Below are 18,865 nucleotides of genomic sequence, written 5' to 3'. Positions count from 1 at the left end.
CATCATTTATACACACCTTGACATTCCGCTTTACTTTTAGATCCTGTTGAATTAGTAAACTCTAATGGATCACATAACAAACACGATGTAGATTCATACATAGACTGGTATTGTCCAAGAGGGCAAGGAGAACATGGTTCAACACCTGTGCTAGAATAAGTTCCAGGAGGACACATATCTGAAACGTACCCAAATGAACAAAGCTGTAGATTTTCTTAGAAAAATGAAATGTGTTCCCTTGTGATAATACTTTCATTTCATCGTGCATAACTTCCTTAACACGAAATGCACTAGTGTATTCCTTTTTCACACTTATGTTTTCTTCCAAAAGGAAAGAATATAATCCCGGAAAAGATTCACTGTTACACCTACACCAATTATCTTTAAGTCCGAGGTCAAACTCCCCGGCAGTTCCAGCTCCGATCCGCATACTACTCTACACTAATCACTGCCTTCGGCTGTTTACGTAACCCGATTATCAAGCTGTTTGACCGGGATTGACCTTTCGTTGCTACTGAAGCAAATATGGATGAACATTGCTGATTGAGGATATTTTTTACCAACGTTACCAGTATATATGAACAAAAATAATTATTGTAAGGAAAAACACTCAATCCAAATAATATCCCAAAATAAAAGTTTTTGAAATTTCTGTATCGTCACGTCGAAGAAACCATTTCTGGCTTGAAAACTCGATCGACTTTGCAAAAAATTCTTCGTCGGCGTCGCTGGAGAAACCTAAAATAATTTTTGCAGGTTGACGTCTGCACGTATTTGCAGTTGAAAGAACATGTTGGGCTTTAGCTGTTGATAATAATTATTCATTCCTTTTATGTACTGGCACCCAATCATCAGTAAATAAAACTCGTTTGCAGACCACTCACAGTCTTCACAATTTACCTCAACTTTTCACAATCAGGCTCAAGTCCGACGCCAAAACTGGCAAAAGTGGTTTCTCCATCGTATGAATAATATCAGATTTATATATAGAAAAAATGATGTCAGGACGGTTAAATTTTCCCGAGAAGCTGCTCCATATGGAATTAAAGATATGTTATAGAAGACAAAATTGGACTCCAGGGATAAACTTTGGATTTTTTTAATAAAGGGGAAAGGGTCCAAATAATGTCAAATTGACACAAGGCCTCAAACAGGTTATTTTAGCAAACTTGAGTTAGGGTTTCCAACTAGTATTATTAAGACTCCTTTCATCTACATACCAATCTCTGAACTTCTCAAATTTTTAACTCACTTCAGGTATAATTTAATGGATTAAAGAAATAAAACAATCATTATTATAGCTTGCAAAAATAATATATGGTAAGTTGGTAAAGCATGTACACACTAAAATTGTTGTGCATTATGCCTTGATTAACGTCACAGTACCCAGATTGCACCGAGTACCCAAATTGCACCTATTTAACAAAAAAAGCAGCGGAAATCTTACAAGTTTTTTAGAGACTAAACAATTTGAATTTTTTTGATTGGAAATTATGCACGTCTTTCAACATAGCTAATTATATATGTAAATATGCACAAAACTTTCACAGTATATATCAACAGATGAAGTATTCACTGGAAAAGCCATGCGACGTCCACAAAAAGTCATCTTGGCGTCCGTCGTCCATAGTCTCCATCCGTCGTCGTTAACTTTTTACATTTTGAACTTCTTCTAGAGAACCACTGAATAGAATGAAACCAAACATGGCATGAATATGAGGTGCTGACCAAGTGTTGTAACTTTGTAGCTGATCCGTCATCCAAGATGGCCGTCAGCGTGGGACTTCAGTTTACATAGGACCCATGACATTTTTGTTTCTTATGAGGTGCTGACCAAGTGTTGCTACTTTGAAGCCGATCCATCATCCAAGATGGCCGCCAGAGGTGCACTTAGTTTAACATAGAACCCGAGAATAAATATAAAAAAGAAGAGGTGGTATGATTGCCAATGAGACAACTCTTCACTAGAGACCAAACAACACAGAAATTAACAGCTATAGGTCACTGTACGACCTTCAACAATGAGCAAAGCCCATACCGCATAGTCAGCTATAAAAGGCCCCGATATCACAAATGTTAAACAATTCAAACGAGAAAACTAATGTCTTCTTTTAGAGAACCACTAAATGGAATGAAATAAAACATGGCATGAATGTTCTAATGAGGTGCTGACCAAGTGTTGTAACTTTATAGGCGATCCATCATCCAAGATGGCCGCCAGCGGGGGACTTCGTTTAACATAGGACCCTATGGACAATACATACAAATGTCTTCTTTTAGAGAACCACTGAATGGAATGTTACCAAACATGGCGTGAATGTTTCTAACGAGGTGCTGGCCAAGTGTTGTTACATTGTAGCCAATCAATCACCCAAGATGGCTGCCAGCGGGGAACTCAGTTTAACAAAGGAACCTTTGTGAAATACATAAAAAAGTCTTCTTTTGAAGAACCACTAAATGGAATGAAACCAAACATGGCATGAATGTTCCTTTTGATGTGCTTACCAAGTGTTATTACTTTGTAGCATATCCATCAATCGAGACGGCTGCTAACAGGGGACTTAGTTTAACAAAGGACCCTATGAGAAATATATACAAATGTCTTCTTCTAGAAAACCGCTTAATGGATTGAAACCAAACATGGTATGACTGTTTCTTTTCAGGTGCTGACCAAGTGTTGTTACTTTGTAGCTGATTTGTCATTGTCCTAATAAAGCCATTTTCTACAATTTCAATGAATTTATTGGTAATATCTGTAAACTTTACAAAATTCTTCTGCTTTTAATTAGATTACGGGGCCAATATTAAACCAAATTTGGCCTCCATCATTATTAGGGTATCTGTTATGATTTTAATCTATTGGAAATGGAAAAATGGAAAAGGTGATTATATGTTTATCATTCCCAAGTTCCCAACAATTAACATCATTCAGCTTGAGGAAATTACTCTAAGCAAACTCAAGTTTAATGTGGGATGTGAAAAATTATAAAAGACCCAAAAAAATCTAAATCAAAAGGGAACTCAATCCTAATTTTGCGTTAAAATTTCATGAGAAATTGTTTAAAGCAAAGGAGAAGGGGCATTAAGGCCCGTTTTTGGTTCAAGAAAATAAAATGTTTGACAACTATTCCAAAAAGGCACATAATGTTTGGAAATGCATAGATATAAGAAATATAAATGAAAAAAAAATAAGATTTTTTTATTTGATGACGTCACAATAGCATCATTATATGTACCGTTTTCATGAATACGATGAAAAATATATAATTTCTGCAGTTTTCCATTGTCGCAGAAACTCAACATAGGGATAGTGATCCAGCGGCGGCGTTAGCTAACTTCTTAAAAGCTTTATATTTTAGAAGGTGGAAGACCTGTATGCTTCATACTTTGTATATAGATGCCTAATGTTACGAAGTTTCCGTCTGTCATATGTCCATTGTCCTTGACCTCATTTTCATTGTTCAGTGACTACTTAAAAAAAAAGTTAAGATTTTTTGTAATGTCAATTTCTTTCTTATTATGAGTAATCGGATAACTATATTTGGTATGTGCGTACCTTCCAAGGTCCTCATGCCCCTCAGACAGGTTTCATTTGACTTCGACCTTATTTAATGGATCAGTGAACAAGGTTAAGTTTTCGTGGTCAAGTCTATGTATCAGATACTATAAGCAATAGGTCTTTTATATTTGGTGTATGGAATAATTAAAAGATGTACATGTCCAACTGGCAAGTGTCATCTGACCTTTACCTCATTTTCATGGTTCAGTGGTCAAAGTTAAGTTTTTTTTAGTTTTTGGTCTTTTTTTCTAATACTATATATATGCAATAGGTCAACTATATATGTTGAAGACCGTACTGTGACCTATAATGGTTTACTTTTATAAATTTTGACTTGGATGGAGAGTTGTCTCATTGGCACTCATACCACATCTTCTTATATCTATGGTGTATGGAAATATTTTATGATGTACATGTCAGTCTCGCAGGTTTTTTTTTACCTTGACCTCATTTTCACGGTTCATTGCTCAGTGTTAAGTTTTGTGTTGTGGTCTGTTTTTCTTAAAACTATAAGCAATAGGTCAACTATATTTGTTGTATGTAAGGATTGTAAGGTGTATATGTCTGTCTGGCAGGTATCATCTGACCTTGACCTCATTTTCATGGTTCATCGGTTAATGTTAAGTTTTCATGGTTTAGTTTGTTTCTTAGATACTATAAGCAATAGTTCAACTATATTTAATGCATTTATTGATTGTAAGGTGTACATGTCTGTCTGGCATGGTTCATCTGACCTTGACCTCATTTTCATGGTTCATTGGCCAATGTTTAGTTTTCTTGGTTAAGTCTGTTTCTTAGAAACTATAAGCAATAGGTCAACTGTATTTGGTGTATTGAATTATTGTAAGGTGTACATGTTTTTCTCGTTTGGTTTATCTGACCTTGACCTCATTTTCTTGGATCAAGTTAAGTTTGTGTGATACTTGTAGTTAAGCTTGATATTTAGGACTATCAACATAAAATCAATGGTTAGTAAAGAAGGCGAGACATTTCAGCGTGTGCACTCTTGTTTTATACAATTGCAAGAAATTTGTGGCTGTATAATGGTATGGAGATGTATGAAAATGTACCACAAGGTTCCATACCACAAAAGGAAGGTTGAGATTGATTTTGGGGGTTATTGTCCTATCTACATTTGTATTTAGAAATTAGGTGACAAAAACAATACTTTTCTAATATATGTACCTTTTATAACATGATTAATTGCTTATTTCTTGACCAATTGCAATGGGGTTTAAGTCAGTCTGGAATTTGAATAATAAGTGTTTTGAAAATTTCTTAGCCTGTGTATTCAGATTTTGGATATTGGGCCCATTTTAAAAATTGGTCCACATTGAGGTTCAAAGGGTCCAAAAATAATCTTGGTTTGATTTCATCGAAAATTGAATAATTTGGGTTCTGATATGCCAAATCTTAATGTGTATTCTGAATTTTAATTTAAGACCGATTTTCAAATTGGCCTACAATATGGTTCAGTTGGTCCAAAATTAAACTTTGTTTGATTTAAAAAAAAAACATTGAATATTTGGGGTTTTTTTTGTTATGCTGAATCTAACCATGTAATTAGATTTTGGATTTTGGGCCCCATTATCAAATTGGTCCACATTGAAGTCTTCAGGCTCCGAAATTAAACTTTGTTGGTTTTCATCAAAAATTGAATTCTTCTGGTTCTTTGATATGCTGAATCTCACCATGTATTTATATTTTGGATATTGGACCATATTAGATAAATATCAAGTTTCAAAATTTCACGTTCTTAGGCCACATTCATTCTGTGTCAGAAACCTATGTTGTGTCAAATATATAATCATAATCCAAATTATCAAGCTTGAATTTTGTGTCCATACTTGTTCAAGGTTTAATTCATACTGAAATGTCTTGTCATATTGAAAGTACAAAAGGGCACGTATTTATATTATTTGCAAAAACTTTTCCCAAAGAACCATACTTCTATCTGGCATTGTATTCATGGACATCAATCTCCTTTATTATTGAAAATAAGAGGACCCCTCTTTAAGAAAGGTTATTCTAAATGTAAGGAATTCCCCCACCCCTTTTAAGTTAAAAATGCTAAGTTTTTCTTTTTTCTTTTCTACCACTGGACAATAACAATTTGTCTGAGGGACAGTCCCTCACTTTATAGTTTATAACTATAAGAGAAATATGATCCCTCACTTTATAATTCTGATCAAGGTAATGGGCCGCTTTTTTGGAACGTCAAAAAATTATTTAGGCTCAATTTACTGAAGTAATGTAAAAGATCTCCATGTTTGTTCATAATGTTGTGTGATAAAAGGAAAGTCTTACAGAATTTGGTACACCAAGCTTTCTCCGTTGACAACCGCAAACTCAAATTTAAATCATTTGTTCCTGGTCAAGTAAATGTTGCAGCGTTTGGGCTTGTTTTTCCTTTGGGCTTACGCCTAACATACATTTTATCTATATCTGATTCAGTTTTTCATCCATGTTTACTTTCGAAAGGATTGGGGAGGATAACGTCGATAAGGATACACACACAAAAACAAGTCCTGTCGGTGTGCGTAAATTTAATGCTAATTTTTTATATCTAGGAAAAGTTGTTTAAATTTTAGAAAGACATTATAAAATTGACGTTTTTCAAGCCTGTAACTAATGTTTCTGAGGAAATTTTATTTGATTTTGGAACGAATTTCGAAAGCCGGTGGCAGTGATTGATGGAGTAAAGGAAAATAGTTAAACGATCACTGTTCGGAGTTTGGTCCAAGGTATAATATTTTAAAGCAATGATAATTTATTATATTTTTACTTTAAACTTGCAAGTTTTCAACCTTTTAATTAGTATCACTTAGTCATGTTATCTGAACGCTTGTCTGGTGTTCCTCTTTTTGATTAATTGCTTATTCACCTTGCCATAATGAAGCATTTTATCAAGTTATGTTTGATAAGACAGCATAAATCAATCAATACTCTGGATAAATTATAACGGACTCTTTAAATTCTAAGAAGACAAATGAAAATTTTATAGATCATGACTGTAATTTCATCCGACAAAGTTTATCATATCTGCCACTCTTTCTTTTTAGGCCCAATAAAGTATTTAAACCCGCGCCCATCATCCAATTAAATCATTCTCTTTGCTTCCAGTAACTTTTATTCTAGCATTTATGACGTATGTTTTAACACATTAATGTGCATCGGACGCAGTTTCACTTCGCATGACTTACAGGTTGTGTTGCATTCTTTTTAAAATCATACACGCTAAATTGTTATATTTCTACAAAGGTGAAATATGAGAGTTAGTCACTTACCTTTACAGTCATTTATACTTTTTGACCCATTATCTGCTGTAGATTTTCCTGTAGGGCATTTTGTGCAGTTTATTTGGTATTCTTTCTCTTGAAAGTTACCCTTGTCACATTCATGACATTTCCCGTCTTGCAAATATTTGCCAGGTGAACATCCGACTGAAAGAAGAATCAGTAAATGGGCAATGAGGATTGCAAATTTTCAAAGACCTTCAAGACAACAATGTTATTTTCCAAGCTTACAAGAAAACTCATATTTATATGTAATGAACAATAAATTAATTACTTTAAGACAAAAAGCTAGTCCTAGGCAGTACACAAATTGAAATCTTACAAGCATAGTAGTGCCATTACATAGGCGGTGAAACTTGTTTCTACAACAACGGAAAATAATAGAGTCTACCCAGTGTTCTAATTAGCATTTTAAACTCGTTAACACCATTGTTTTACACATCCACCGGAATTCTAAAGTATCATGACAAGGTTTCGTCCAAAAGTAATGACAATTAGTTCTAGTTTGCAAGATTGAAAGATGATTCCAATGTTTTAAATCCAATAACCATAAACTTGTTGCACTATTTTGACTTCCTTTCGTTATTGATTTGGTTATCCAACTTTTTATTCAAGTGCCACTGACGAGTCTTATGTAGATGAAATGCGCATATAACGTACTAGATTAAAATTACGGTATCGTATACTATATGTTTATTAAGATTGTCTAGAATCTAAGTGTATCGTTGATTTTTTACCAAAAAGATGAACAGAACAAAACGCATTGATTTTAAGCGAAAAATTAAATTACTTTATCAATTTCTGTTTTGTTTCAAATAAAAAAAAGGCTTATTAGGTATTTTTGAGTTGGTTGACGCTATGGAATATCTGTTTCACAGATAACGAAGGAAATGGTCCAATTGTCGTTAGTACAATCCCGTCCTTTTTTCCTTCAATATGAATTATCATCGGGTTTGAATTTACATGAGCAATACGACGGGTGTCACATGTAGGGGGGGGGGGGGTCTGCTTACCCTTCTGGAGCACCTGAGATCACTCCTGGTTTTTGGTGAGGTTCGTGTTGCTAAGTCTTTAGTTTGTATGTTGTGATTTGTAGGTGTTGTTTTTCTTACGTTGGTCGTTTTTCGTTTTTTTACATTCGTTAAGTGCCGTAGTATGGTATACCGTTGTCCGTCTCTATGTCCGTCCGTCCGTTTGTCTGTCCGTCCGCCGACAACACTTCGGACACTGACTCAAAATCGCTTACACCAATTTCCGTAAAACTTTGGTGAATTGTTTATTTCTATTGACGTAAGCTTCCTTTCGATTTTTATAAATTTTATATTTTCAATTTCAGAACGAATGGGATTTTATTCATAAAAAATGGTGATTTTCCAGTTTTCTGACTATTACATAAAAATGCTTTGAACAATTTTCATGAAACTTTGGTGAATTTTTTATATATATAAATTGACATAAGATCCGTTTCGACTTTTTAAAATTTCTGATTTAACGAGTTTGAGTGAGCGACTTTATTCATAAAAAGGGGCGATTTTCCAGTTTTCGGACAAGAACTCAAAAACGCTTTGAGCAGTTTTCATGAAACTTTTGGGGATTGTTTATATCTATTAAAATAAGCTCCCTTTTGCTTTTTTTTTATAAATTTCTGATATGACATTGCGGAGTTCTGAAACTTTATTCGTTAAAAATCATTGAAATCTGTCCATTTTTCACACTTTGGTTGGACGGTTATAGAATTTTATTCGTTCAAAAACCGAGGCAACAACTTAGCTAAACTTGAGGTAGCCTTCATAGTGCCAAATTATTCATGATTTGTGTCAATGGGTTCCACTGTGTGTGCATGGATTGTTTTAGATTTGGTGTTGGTGTTGAGGGGTCTATTTGAGCAGTGCTTACAGTAGTTCCAGTTGTTCATATAAATTTTTTAACGCATACAGACGAGCTAAATGGCGACGGGAGTATCTTGCAATCATGGTGCAGCTCTTTTCTAGCCATGGCATTGTCAATTTGCTTTCGACTTTTCAGTTTAAGTATTCTTTTGGTATCTTCCGACTCTCTTTATCAATCGGATAGTTTATCAGCGATTCGAACACGAAAGTCTCTTTACTTCACACTTCATTTTGTTACCAAATTTGTATACATGGATTATAAAATGCCTTATGATTATCGGCCATGAAGGGTGCTTATCAAAACACTTTAGATACCAGTATTTTTTTTTAGATCACGCATTCATAATAACATAGCCCCAGTTATTGACTGGGGTATAAAAATATGGCCATCTGGACTTTAACAGTAGTCTCTCTGCTCATAATCAACTCTCGTTATCTCAACCTCTTAAATCTCAAAATCTCTGATATCTCAAATAGCATTCAAACGATTGTGTCATAGATGGCCAATCACAGCTTATAAATAATTTGATGCTTTGATAATAAAAACCGGTCATGACATATTTGTATTGGCCAGATAAAGAATATTAGCCTGCCATTAAACTTCAATCTGGACATTACCCACGTGTATTTACCAAAAAATATTAAATTGGTATATACTATAACCACAAATACAAAACTCACCAAATTGATTTATAGGTGTATGTTTTGTTGAACCAAGATGCAATTAACAAGTAACATAAAATAGATCTATTTAATTATTTGTGCCAACGAATAACTTTGTGCAAAAAGTTGACATCCTACATCATATATATATATATATATGCTGCATATGTCATAAGATTGCAATTTTTAACTCACCACATCTAGCATCATCTTCATAGACTGGTTCTTGCCCAATTTCACATGGGAATTCTATCCAACCAAAAGTCATACTTCCAGTTGTCGTTCCATTAACGTCAAATGTTCCCTTTGACACTTCACTTTTCATCAATTTGCCTAATTCTTGTAGAGTATCATCATTTCCCCATAGGGTTTTAGTTGTCTCCCATTGTGATGAAACTTTAAAACCAACTGTAATTTCATTATCTGTTGACCGTTTGAAAATGCTCCGTCGGCGTCGACCGTTTGAAGGACCGCATGTAACAGTCACCCCTTCCACAGTGCAGTAATCTGGGCAAATATTATCCCATCCATCAGTACCATCAAGACTTTTCATCACGTCTACAAAATTATTCTTTATATTTTCTTGAACGCCAGAGTTTGAACATTCACCTGAGTAGTAGTAAAATAATCCACCGGGCAATATTGCAATCGATGGATGAACTCTGTCTGATTAAAAAAAATATCATAAAACGATGTATTTCATGTATCAAATGTATATATGCATAAATGCAAATGCTATGCTGTTTTACTGAGAAGTACTGTATTTTATAGAAATAAGAAAATGTGGTATGAGTGCCAATGAGACAACTCTCCATCCAAGTCACAATGTGTAAAAAGTAAACAATTATAGGTCAAAGTACGGCCTTCAACACGGAGCCTTGGTTCACACCGAACAGCAAGCTATAAAGAGCCCCAAAATGACTAGTGCAAGACAATTCAAACAGGAAAACCAACGGTCTAATCTATTTAACAATAGTGCACACGCTGAAATGTCTCGCATGTTTTACTGACCATTGATTTTGGGTTGAAAGTCTTACAGATAAATGTTTCACTAGAAGTATCACATAAACTTAACATTTTTAAAGATCCATGACAATAAGGTCAAGGTTAGATAAAAACGATCACACAGATATGTACACCTTACAATTATTCCATACATCAAATGTGGTTGTATCATTGCTTATCGTAATCGTAAAACAGACCAGTACACAAAAAATTAGTGTTAACCAATGAACCAAGGAAATGAGGTCGAGGTCAGATGATACTGGCTAGACAGACATGTACACCTTACAATCATTCCATACACCAAATATAGTTGACATGTTTCTATTAGTATTTGAAAAACAGACCAAAACACAAAAAGTTAACATTGACCAATGAACCCTGAAAATGAGGTCAAGGTCAGATGACACCGGCTAAACAGACATGTTCACCTTACAATCATTCCATGAACAAAATATAGTTGACCTATTGCTTATAGTCCTTGAAAAACAGATTAAAATACAAAACTCAACTTTGACCAATGATCAAGGTCAGATGACACCAGCTAGACAGACATGTGCACCTTACAATCATTCCATACACCAAATATAGTTGACATTTTGCTTCCAGTACCTGAAAAAACAGACCAAAACATAAAAAATTAACAATGACCAATGAACCATTAAAATGAGGTCAAGGTCAGATGACACCAGCTAGACAGACATGTTCACATTACAATCATTCAATACACCAACTATAGTTGACCTATTGCTTAAAGTACTTGAAAAACAGACCAAAACACAAAAAATTAACAATGACTAATGAACCATGAAAATGAGGTCAAGGTAAGATGAAACCTGCCAGTCTGACATGTACCCCTTACAATCATTTCAAAATGAATAAATTTGTTGTTCATAGTTCGTGAACAGAAGTGAAAATGTATCGTCATACTAAATACTTATCAAAGGAGGTACATATTAAAAATAGTGAGACGAGATATAACACAAAATAAGTAAACATTGAATAACAAAAATGCATTACAAATTGTGTCAACAGGTCAAATTAGATATCATTGAGATGGGAGCCATCTCTGTGGGCCCCGCTGTAAATAACATGTGGTAAAAAATTTGTATGGATAAGCTGATATGAAGCACTTTTTTAAGTTATTACATAGTCTTGTTATGTGCTGCGAGTGATTTTATTCTATGTTTTTGGTTGAAGTGTTATATTTGACAATTTAATTAAACTGATAAGTATCCTGAACTTACTTTCATAGTATAATAGTGATATGATTGCATGGTGTGAATTCATTGTTGACCACTAGGTGACTTCTGGATATATGGGTTGATATTTGAATAATGTTTATAATATGTTTAAGGTGCTGCTCAATAGCTATTTGTCACATATTTTTGGAATTATGCCCTCAATATTTTATAACCCACCATTAAAGAATGTTAATTAAATGTTAAAAATGAAAATTTTATGAGAGGCTGCAACTTTTTGGAAAAGGGTGGATGCATTTTACTTCAAATAAGAAAAATATAACACAAAGAAGCAAATTATTTCTTTCTGGAAAATTGTGGAATAAAATTTAAAAAGAACAGTTTACAATTGAATATCAGCAAAAACTTGGAAATGATCACTGTAATGTGATCTTGCAAGCATCTGTTGAGAAACAGTGACACCAGAATTGATCCAGAAATGGTCAAGCAGGCCTCCTTATTGATGGGTCGCTGTATTGATCACCTGTTTAAAGTGAATATGATCCATGAATACATGCAATCCTCTATAGGCAGCTGATGTTTCAAGCATGTTTATATTAAAATCACCTGCTATTACAGTAGATATATCTCTCTTAATGCTTGCAAGGATTTTTGTTAGCCATCTCATGAATTTCTCAAATGTGCAAGATGGAGGCCTGTAAACACCAATGATGTTCATATTAGCACTATCTCTTTTGTATTGAAGAACAATTGCATCACATACATCTGAAGATACTTGCATTTGTACAGGAATCATTGGTGTCTGCGAAAGAACTGACACCCCACCACCTCTGTTTTCTGTCCTGGCACTATGATATTGGTAGTGAAATTGTGGCACATTTATATCAGTTTTGTTCCTTTTCCAAGTTTCTGTTAATATCATTACATCTACACTACCCAGATAAGGATCTGCATTGATGTGGTTCTCTTTGTTTTGAACTGATCTTATATTGAACAGGAGAATACGAAGGCAAGTTGGATCCTTCTCTAGCTGATCATAAAAAGTTTTGAAGTTTCATTTCTGTACGCAAACGTCTCATTTCCTCTTTGATGGATGCTGAAGCTTTGATTGCCTTAGGTTTAAAATCAAGTAAATGAAGTCCAGAAAGTGTGGTCACTCGACTGCAAGCAACATACATCATTCGAAGTTGTCGTATATTTGAACATGACATGACAACATTCTTCAAAGTGGCACCTTGTATTTTATGAATTGTACAAGCAAAACAAAGCACAAGTGGCAGTTGTATCCTTGTAATTTGTGGTGAAGTCTCACTCCTTCCAACATGTTCTTGAACTTCAATAGGGTAAATTGGTGTACCTTGTGGATAATAGTTAAGTGAAATCGTTGAGGCTTGTTGTGTCAACAATCCACAGGATGGATCATCAAATCTAACTATCACACATTTTGGCAAAGATGGAGGTTTAGCATTCTGGTTATAAATAAATTAAATCTAATAGTAATCCTGTTGCTCCATTTACAAGTCCATCATTGACATCAAGGTTTTTTATTAACATGACACGAGCATGTGGTGCAAGTTCAAGGGTGTGTGGCAAATCTGAAACTTTAGAATTGACATCAAATGAATTGACTGAAGGTGGTATGTGGGTAAATGACTGTATGGTTCTGTGTGTTTGATGGTCTAATTTATGCAACATTTGTTCATTATGATCATTACATTTCTTCTTATGGAAAATATATGCAGGGCTTCTGAAGGGTAGTCACTACTCTAGTTTTCAATGTTTCAATGTCCCAAGCTGTGTGTTCTGCCAGTCGTAATCTATTTAACGTGGCTGCAAATGGTAAATCATCTTTTTGGCGCATTATAATTTTAAGTTCATGGAACTGGAAATTATTTGTCCATAAGTTAGAGAGTAAGACTCCCATTTCGTCAAGACTGCGACTAGGAGAGGTGTCATATATTCGACATTCTCGTACTGGTGGAATTTGGAACATATCACCAACAGCAAGTACACTGACACCTCCAAATATATTATCAGTTCCTTCAACATTCTTTATTTCCTGGAGACGTTTGTGAACATGTGCAAATGCTTTTCGGCCTAGCATAGAAACTTCATCTATTACAAGAATGAGCAAGTTCTCACACTTTGATTGAAACGTTGCCAGCATTGATGGATTTCCTCGCAAACTATAATAACTTCCTTTTACTGGTAGTTTCAATGCACTATGTATTGTAGATCCACCAATATTGAAAGCTGAACATCCGGTTGGAGCAGTAAGCTTAATACAAGGATGATCAGGATCTTGACCAGATCTTTGCAATGTTCTTGATACTTGGTGATAGATGGCCTTAATGAGTCTACTCTTTCCTGTCTCTGCTCCCCCTGACAAGAATATATGGAAAGGATTTGGTGACAATCCCATCTTGTATTGTATACACCAGTCATATATATGTCTAAATAATTGCATCTGTTCATTGTTCAAACTACATATAATTTCTTTGAGCTCATTGTCTGATATTTCATGTTTTCTCACTGAACTTGTAATTGATGATTTATGTAATTGTGGCCTTATAGATTGATCTTCATCGTTGTCATCATTGCTGTTTTGCCTATTTTCTGAATCCTCCATATTTTGTAAATTACCCTCTGGGTCTAGCATATCCCATGCATGTGCGGGAGGTCCATTCTCCTGGAATTGCTCTACTGCTTGAGAAACAAGACTTGCGTATTCAGCTATATGGTTCTTATTTTCATTCATGATAGTCAACATATCATTACATGACTCTTCATAAAGAGCATTATCTTTCAACAGGTCTTCTTCTTCTTTCCTCCATGGCACAAAAAGTAACAGTTGTTGATGATAATATTTTTCTGGATTCTTACTTTCAGATACAACATGCCACCTTGGTACTGCTGGGTTTGTTCTTTTCTTCATAATGACATCTGTATCTTGAAGAGTTATATAATGTTTGGAAGCTCTTGATGGACATCTGTTTCGGGAAGTGAAGGGTCTTGCTCATTCTCAGACTCATCATTTGTGAATGGTTTTGATTGGCTAGCAGCACGATCATAAATTGAAGCAAACTGTGCAAGACATGTGTTGCTTAAAATAGGACTGAAAGGTCTGATGGCATATTTGTCAACAATACTTTTGCAATAGACATCTGTAGAATTATCTTCCAAGTCGTCTAGAAGATTTTGCGATTTTAGAATACTTATTCTGTCTTGTTTAAAGTCAGTAGGAATCCAGACGACTTTGGTATTACATCGCTTGAGGGGTATACCTAGAAGACGGTATGCAGCTTCTTGTGCACTTATTTCACGGTTACCTAAGAAGACATAACCAATAGGTTTCAATCTGGTCTTAACATCAGTTTCTCATTTCACTAGCTGCAAGTTTCAGCATCTGTGACATCTCTTTCTCATCTTTAGTGACATAGGCAACTATATAAGATATACATGCATAGGCATCACAAACAAATTGTAAGTCCATATTCGCTTCCCATAAATGCAGTATATCTGGATTGTAGAAATTGATATTCCTTTCAGTTGGAGTCCTTTTTAAGACAACTGTTTTGCATTTAGACAATGACAAACACTGATGGTACATGTCTGAACTAATTCCTGTATGTTGCAAAAGCTCAGCAACACTATATTTGTCTGGATCTTCTATTGTGTCCATAGTATTAAGAACTGAGGCTAACACTGTTGTGGCATCCTTAATTGTTATTTTTCCCACAGTTTTATTCGATTCTGCCTCAGCAGATGCAATAATTGTCCTGTTACTAGGTGGTTTAGGATAATGAAATCGACAGCTGTTTGACTTCTTTTTACAAGCTACAGAATGTGAATGTCTTTGTTTCTCATTGACATGCTCATATAATGGATCATCAGGATTAGGAAGACTACAAGTAATGTATTTATCAATGAATGATACAATCTCTTCCTTTGGTGCAGTGTCTAATCTAGGTGCATTTCAACCCAAAGAGCAATATGGGCATGTGGTGAACCTCTTAACTGAAATTCTGTTCGTTGAAAATAACAAGTGACTTTGCCAAGAGGTTCCATTTTGCTTAGTATAACATTTTTGAAAAATGATTGTAATCTGTGATCGAATTGTCGTGCAGCTGTGATAGGATTTTGTCGTAACCACTGATGGACTTCACCAGAAGACATGTTTTTCACATCTTCATCTGATATTATCCTTCCTTTTTGAGCTGCTATTGACTGAACTGTTTCAGGCCATTTAGTATCAGCACATGATCAGGTCAGGAACCAAATAAAGGGTCCTTTGCTCCTTACCAAAGCTAGAAGTTCAAACTGAGCATGCTGCCAGTAAGATGGTGAGCCCCTTACTTGCTGGAGAAATTGGAATGCTTGATCCTTTACAATAATTTCTTTCAAACGACCAGGATCTTTTAACTGTCCTGCTGTTATATCCTGTCTACGAGCTTTTCTTACTGTTATTGCTATTGCATCATCTACTTGTTTTTTCTTAGTGACATACAGTGCATAAAAAATGTAGGACATGTTTGTAGCAAATCTTGTATCGACATTTGTTAGCCTATTCACAAAATATTTTTTCAGAGACAGTTTTCCATTACCATTGGAATGTTGAATGTCTGAAACAGTTCATTTTCCATAGGGGAAACAGGTTGGAAATGCTAAAGCTTCGCATTGCTTGTCCATAAAAAGTGGTTTAGGAATTTCATTCTCTCCTGGAGCTATACTATATGATTCAACTCCTGTATGCTTAATATTAGAAGGATGCAGGCAAGTGTCATACTGATTGCCTTGAACTTTATTCTCTATGTTCTCGACGTCTCTATTAGTATCTTGTATTTTATTTTCATTGATCTCCTGATCCTGCTGATTAGTTGTTAGATCAATTTCATTGGCACTGTTTTCAACATGGGTATCATTGTCACTATTAGTTTCTTGTAAAGTCTCCCATAACTCCTCTTCTTCATCTCTTGATCTTTGTTCCCATGTTTCGTCAATTTGTACATTTGTGTAATATTTGTTGTGTCTTTTTAACCAAGACAAGCCATGTCTAATTGCATGAGGCTTTATAGTTTGATGAATGTGGTGGCCTTTATATTGTAGTTTTCTTTTTAATATACTGGAATAATTCCTGCTTCTGTTGGTGTTCTAGGTAAAGCAGAAGTTACTTTGCTAAGGTTTATTGGCACATTAACTAAATTGCCCTTGAATGCTTTTTGACCACCACGTGGGAGGTTTAACAATTTGTAAAAAGGTATACGTTGAGACAGCAACACTGATTCCAACTCAGAAAGATTTTGTAATTCTTCTGGAATCGGGTCCAACTTTAGTCCATTATTGACAGCATAAATAGGAAGTTTGTTTGATTTAACTGTAGAGGAGCAAGACTTGCATATATCTTCTAATCCATCAAATGATTTATAGTTAGTAAATGCTTTACTCATAATGTCAGCCTTTGTTTTATTAAAGTTTTTCTTCACTGCTTGTATAACTGATGATCTAAACCAAGTGCGATTACAACAGGTACAAATATATGAGGCAAATTCCTTCTTATTTACTTTAAAGTCTGAAATATTTCTTTTTTCTCTTGAAGATTGTTTTCTTGTCTTATCTCTCACTTTATCAGTAATAGTAGTTTGTAAATCTCTACTCTTTCTATCTGCACATTTCCTTCCTTTATCCTTGCTTCTATCAGAGTCAATAGTAATTTCATCTCTTTTTTCTCTCTCTGTTTTCTTTATAACTTTATCCTTGCTTCTATGTGAGTTGATAGTAATTTCATCTCTTTTTTCTCGCTGTGTAGTCTTTCTTCTTTTATCCTTGCTTCTATCAGAGTCAATAGTAATTTCATCTCTTTTTTCTCTCTCTGTTTTCTTTATAACTTTATCCTTGCTTCTATGTGAGTTGATAGTAATTTCATCTCTTTTTTCTCGCTGTGTAGCCTTTCTTCTTTTATCCTTGCTTCTATCAAAGTCAATAGTATTTTCATCTCTTTTTCCTCTTTGTGTTGTTTTCCTTCTTTTATCCTTGCTTTTATCATGGTCAATAGTAATTTAATCTCTTTTTTCTCTCTCTATTTCCTTTATAACTTTATCCTTGCTTCTATGTGAGTTGATAGTAATTTCATCTCTTTTTTCTCGCTGTGTAGTCTTTCTTCTTTTATCCTTGCTTCTATCAGAGTCAATAGTAATTTCATCTCTTTTTTCTCTCTCTGTTTTCTTTATAACTTTATCCTTGCTTCTATGTGAGTTGATAGTAATTTCATCTCTTTTTCTCGCTGTGTAGTCTTTCTTCTTTTATCCTTGCTTCTATCAAAGTCAATAGTATTTTCATCTCTTTTTCCTCTTTGTGTTGTCTTTCTTCTTTTATCCTTGCTTTTATCAGAGTCAATAGTAATTTCATCTCTTTTTCTCTTTGTGTTGTCTTTCTACTTTTATCCTTGTTTTTATCACAGTCAATAGTAATTTCATCTCTTTTTTCTCGCTGCATTGTCTTTGTACTTTTATCCTTGCTTCTATCAGAGTCAATAGTATTTCCATCTCTTTTTCCTCTTTGTGTTGTTTTTCTTCTTTTATCCTTCCTTTTTTTAGAGTCAATAGTAATTTCATCTCTTTTTTCTCTCTCTGTTTTTTTATAACTTTATCCTTGCTTCTATGTGAGTTGATAGTAATTTCATCTCTTTTTTCTCGCTGTGTAGTCTTTCTTCTTTCATCCTTGCTTCTATCAGAGTCAATAGTAATTTCATCTCTTTTTTCTCTCATGATTTATAACAAACTTTTCTAAAATTGTCCGTTTATAAATTTTGAAATTATAAAAAAACTAAGGTTACCACTCCCTCAGGCAAAGTTGACCTTAGATGGATTTGGCTATTTGTTTTAGGTATTTTTGTCATATAGCTCTTCAACTGTTTCGGTACTTATACATCCCTTGGATTTCAAATGTTTGGCTTTGAGCGTTCCTGATGAAGGTAAATCCAGAAAAGCGCTTCGGACGCATGAAATTATTAAACGTGTTGTTTTCAATTTTTTTACATCACTGGGTCGATACCTCTGCTGGTGGACTATCAGTCCCCGAGGGTATCATCAGCTCAGTAGTCAGTACTTCGGTATTGACATGATTTATAACAAACTTTTCTAAAATTGTCCGTTTATAAATTTTGAAATTATAAAGAAAATAAGGTTACAACTCCCTCAGGCAAAGTTGACCTTAGATGGATTTGGTTATTTGTTTTAGGTATTTTTGTCAGATAGC

General features: G+C 34.5%; 1 protein-coding gene across 1 annotated transcript in view; it reads right to left on the bottom strand.

The window, feature by feature from the left end:
- LOC127729739 (uncharacterized) overlaps positions 1-18,865 on the bottom strand; it is a 76,574-nt gene that overhangs the window by 38,475 nt on the left and 19,234 nt on the right. Inside the window, exons 8-10 of the mRNA XM_052237611.1 lie at positions 9,603-10,073; positions 6,847-7,002; positions 17-178 (exon numbers count right to left, since the gene is read on the bottom strand). Coding sequence (XP_052093571.1) covers positions 17-178; positions 6,847-7,002; positions 9,603-10,073 — 789 coding nt within the window. The remainder of the gene's footprint in view (positions 1-16; positions 179-6,846; positions 7,003-9,602; positions 10,074-18,865) is intronic.

This window comes from Mytilus californianus, unplaced genomic scaffold (assembly GCF_021869535.1).
Source record: "Mytilus californianus isolate M0D057914Y unplaced genomic scaffold, xbMytCali1.0.p SCAF_2, whole genome shotgun sequence".
NCBI classification, from domain to species: domain Eukaryota; kingdom Metazoa; phylum Mollusca; class Bivalvia; order Mytilida; family Mytilidae; genus Mytilus; species Mytilus californianus.
Note: the sequence above shows the minus strand (reverse complement) of the source record. Positions and strands in the feature narration are given on the sequence as shown.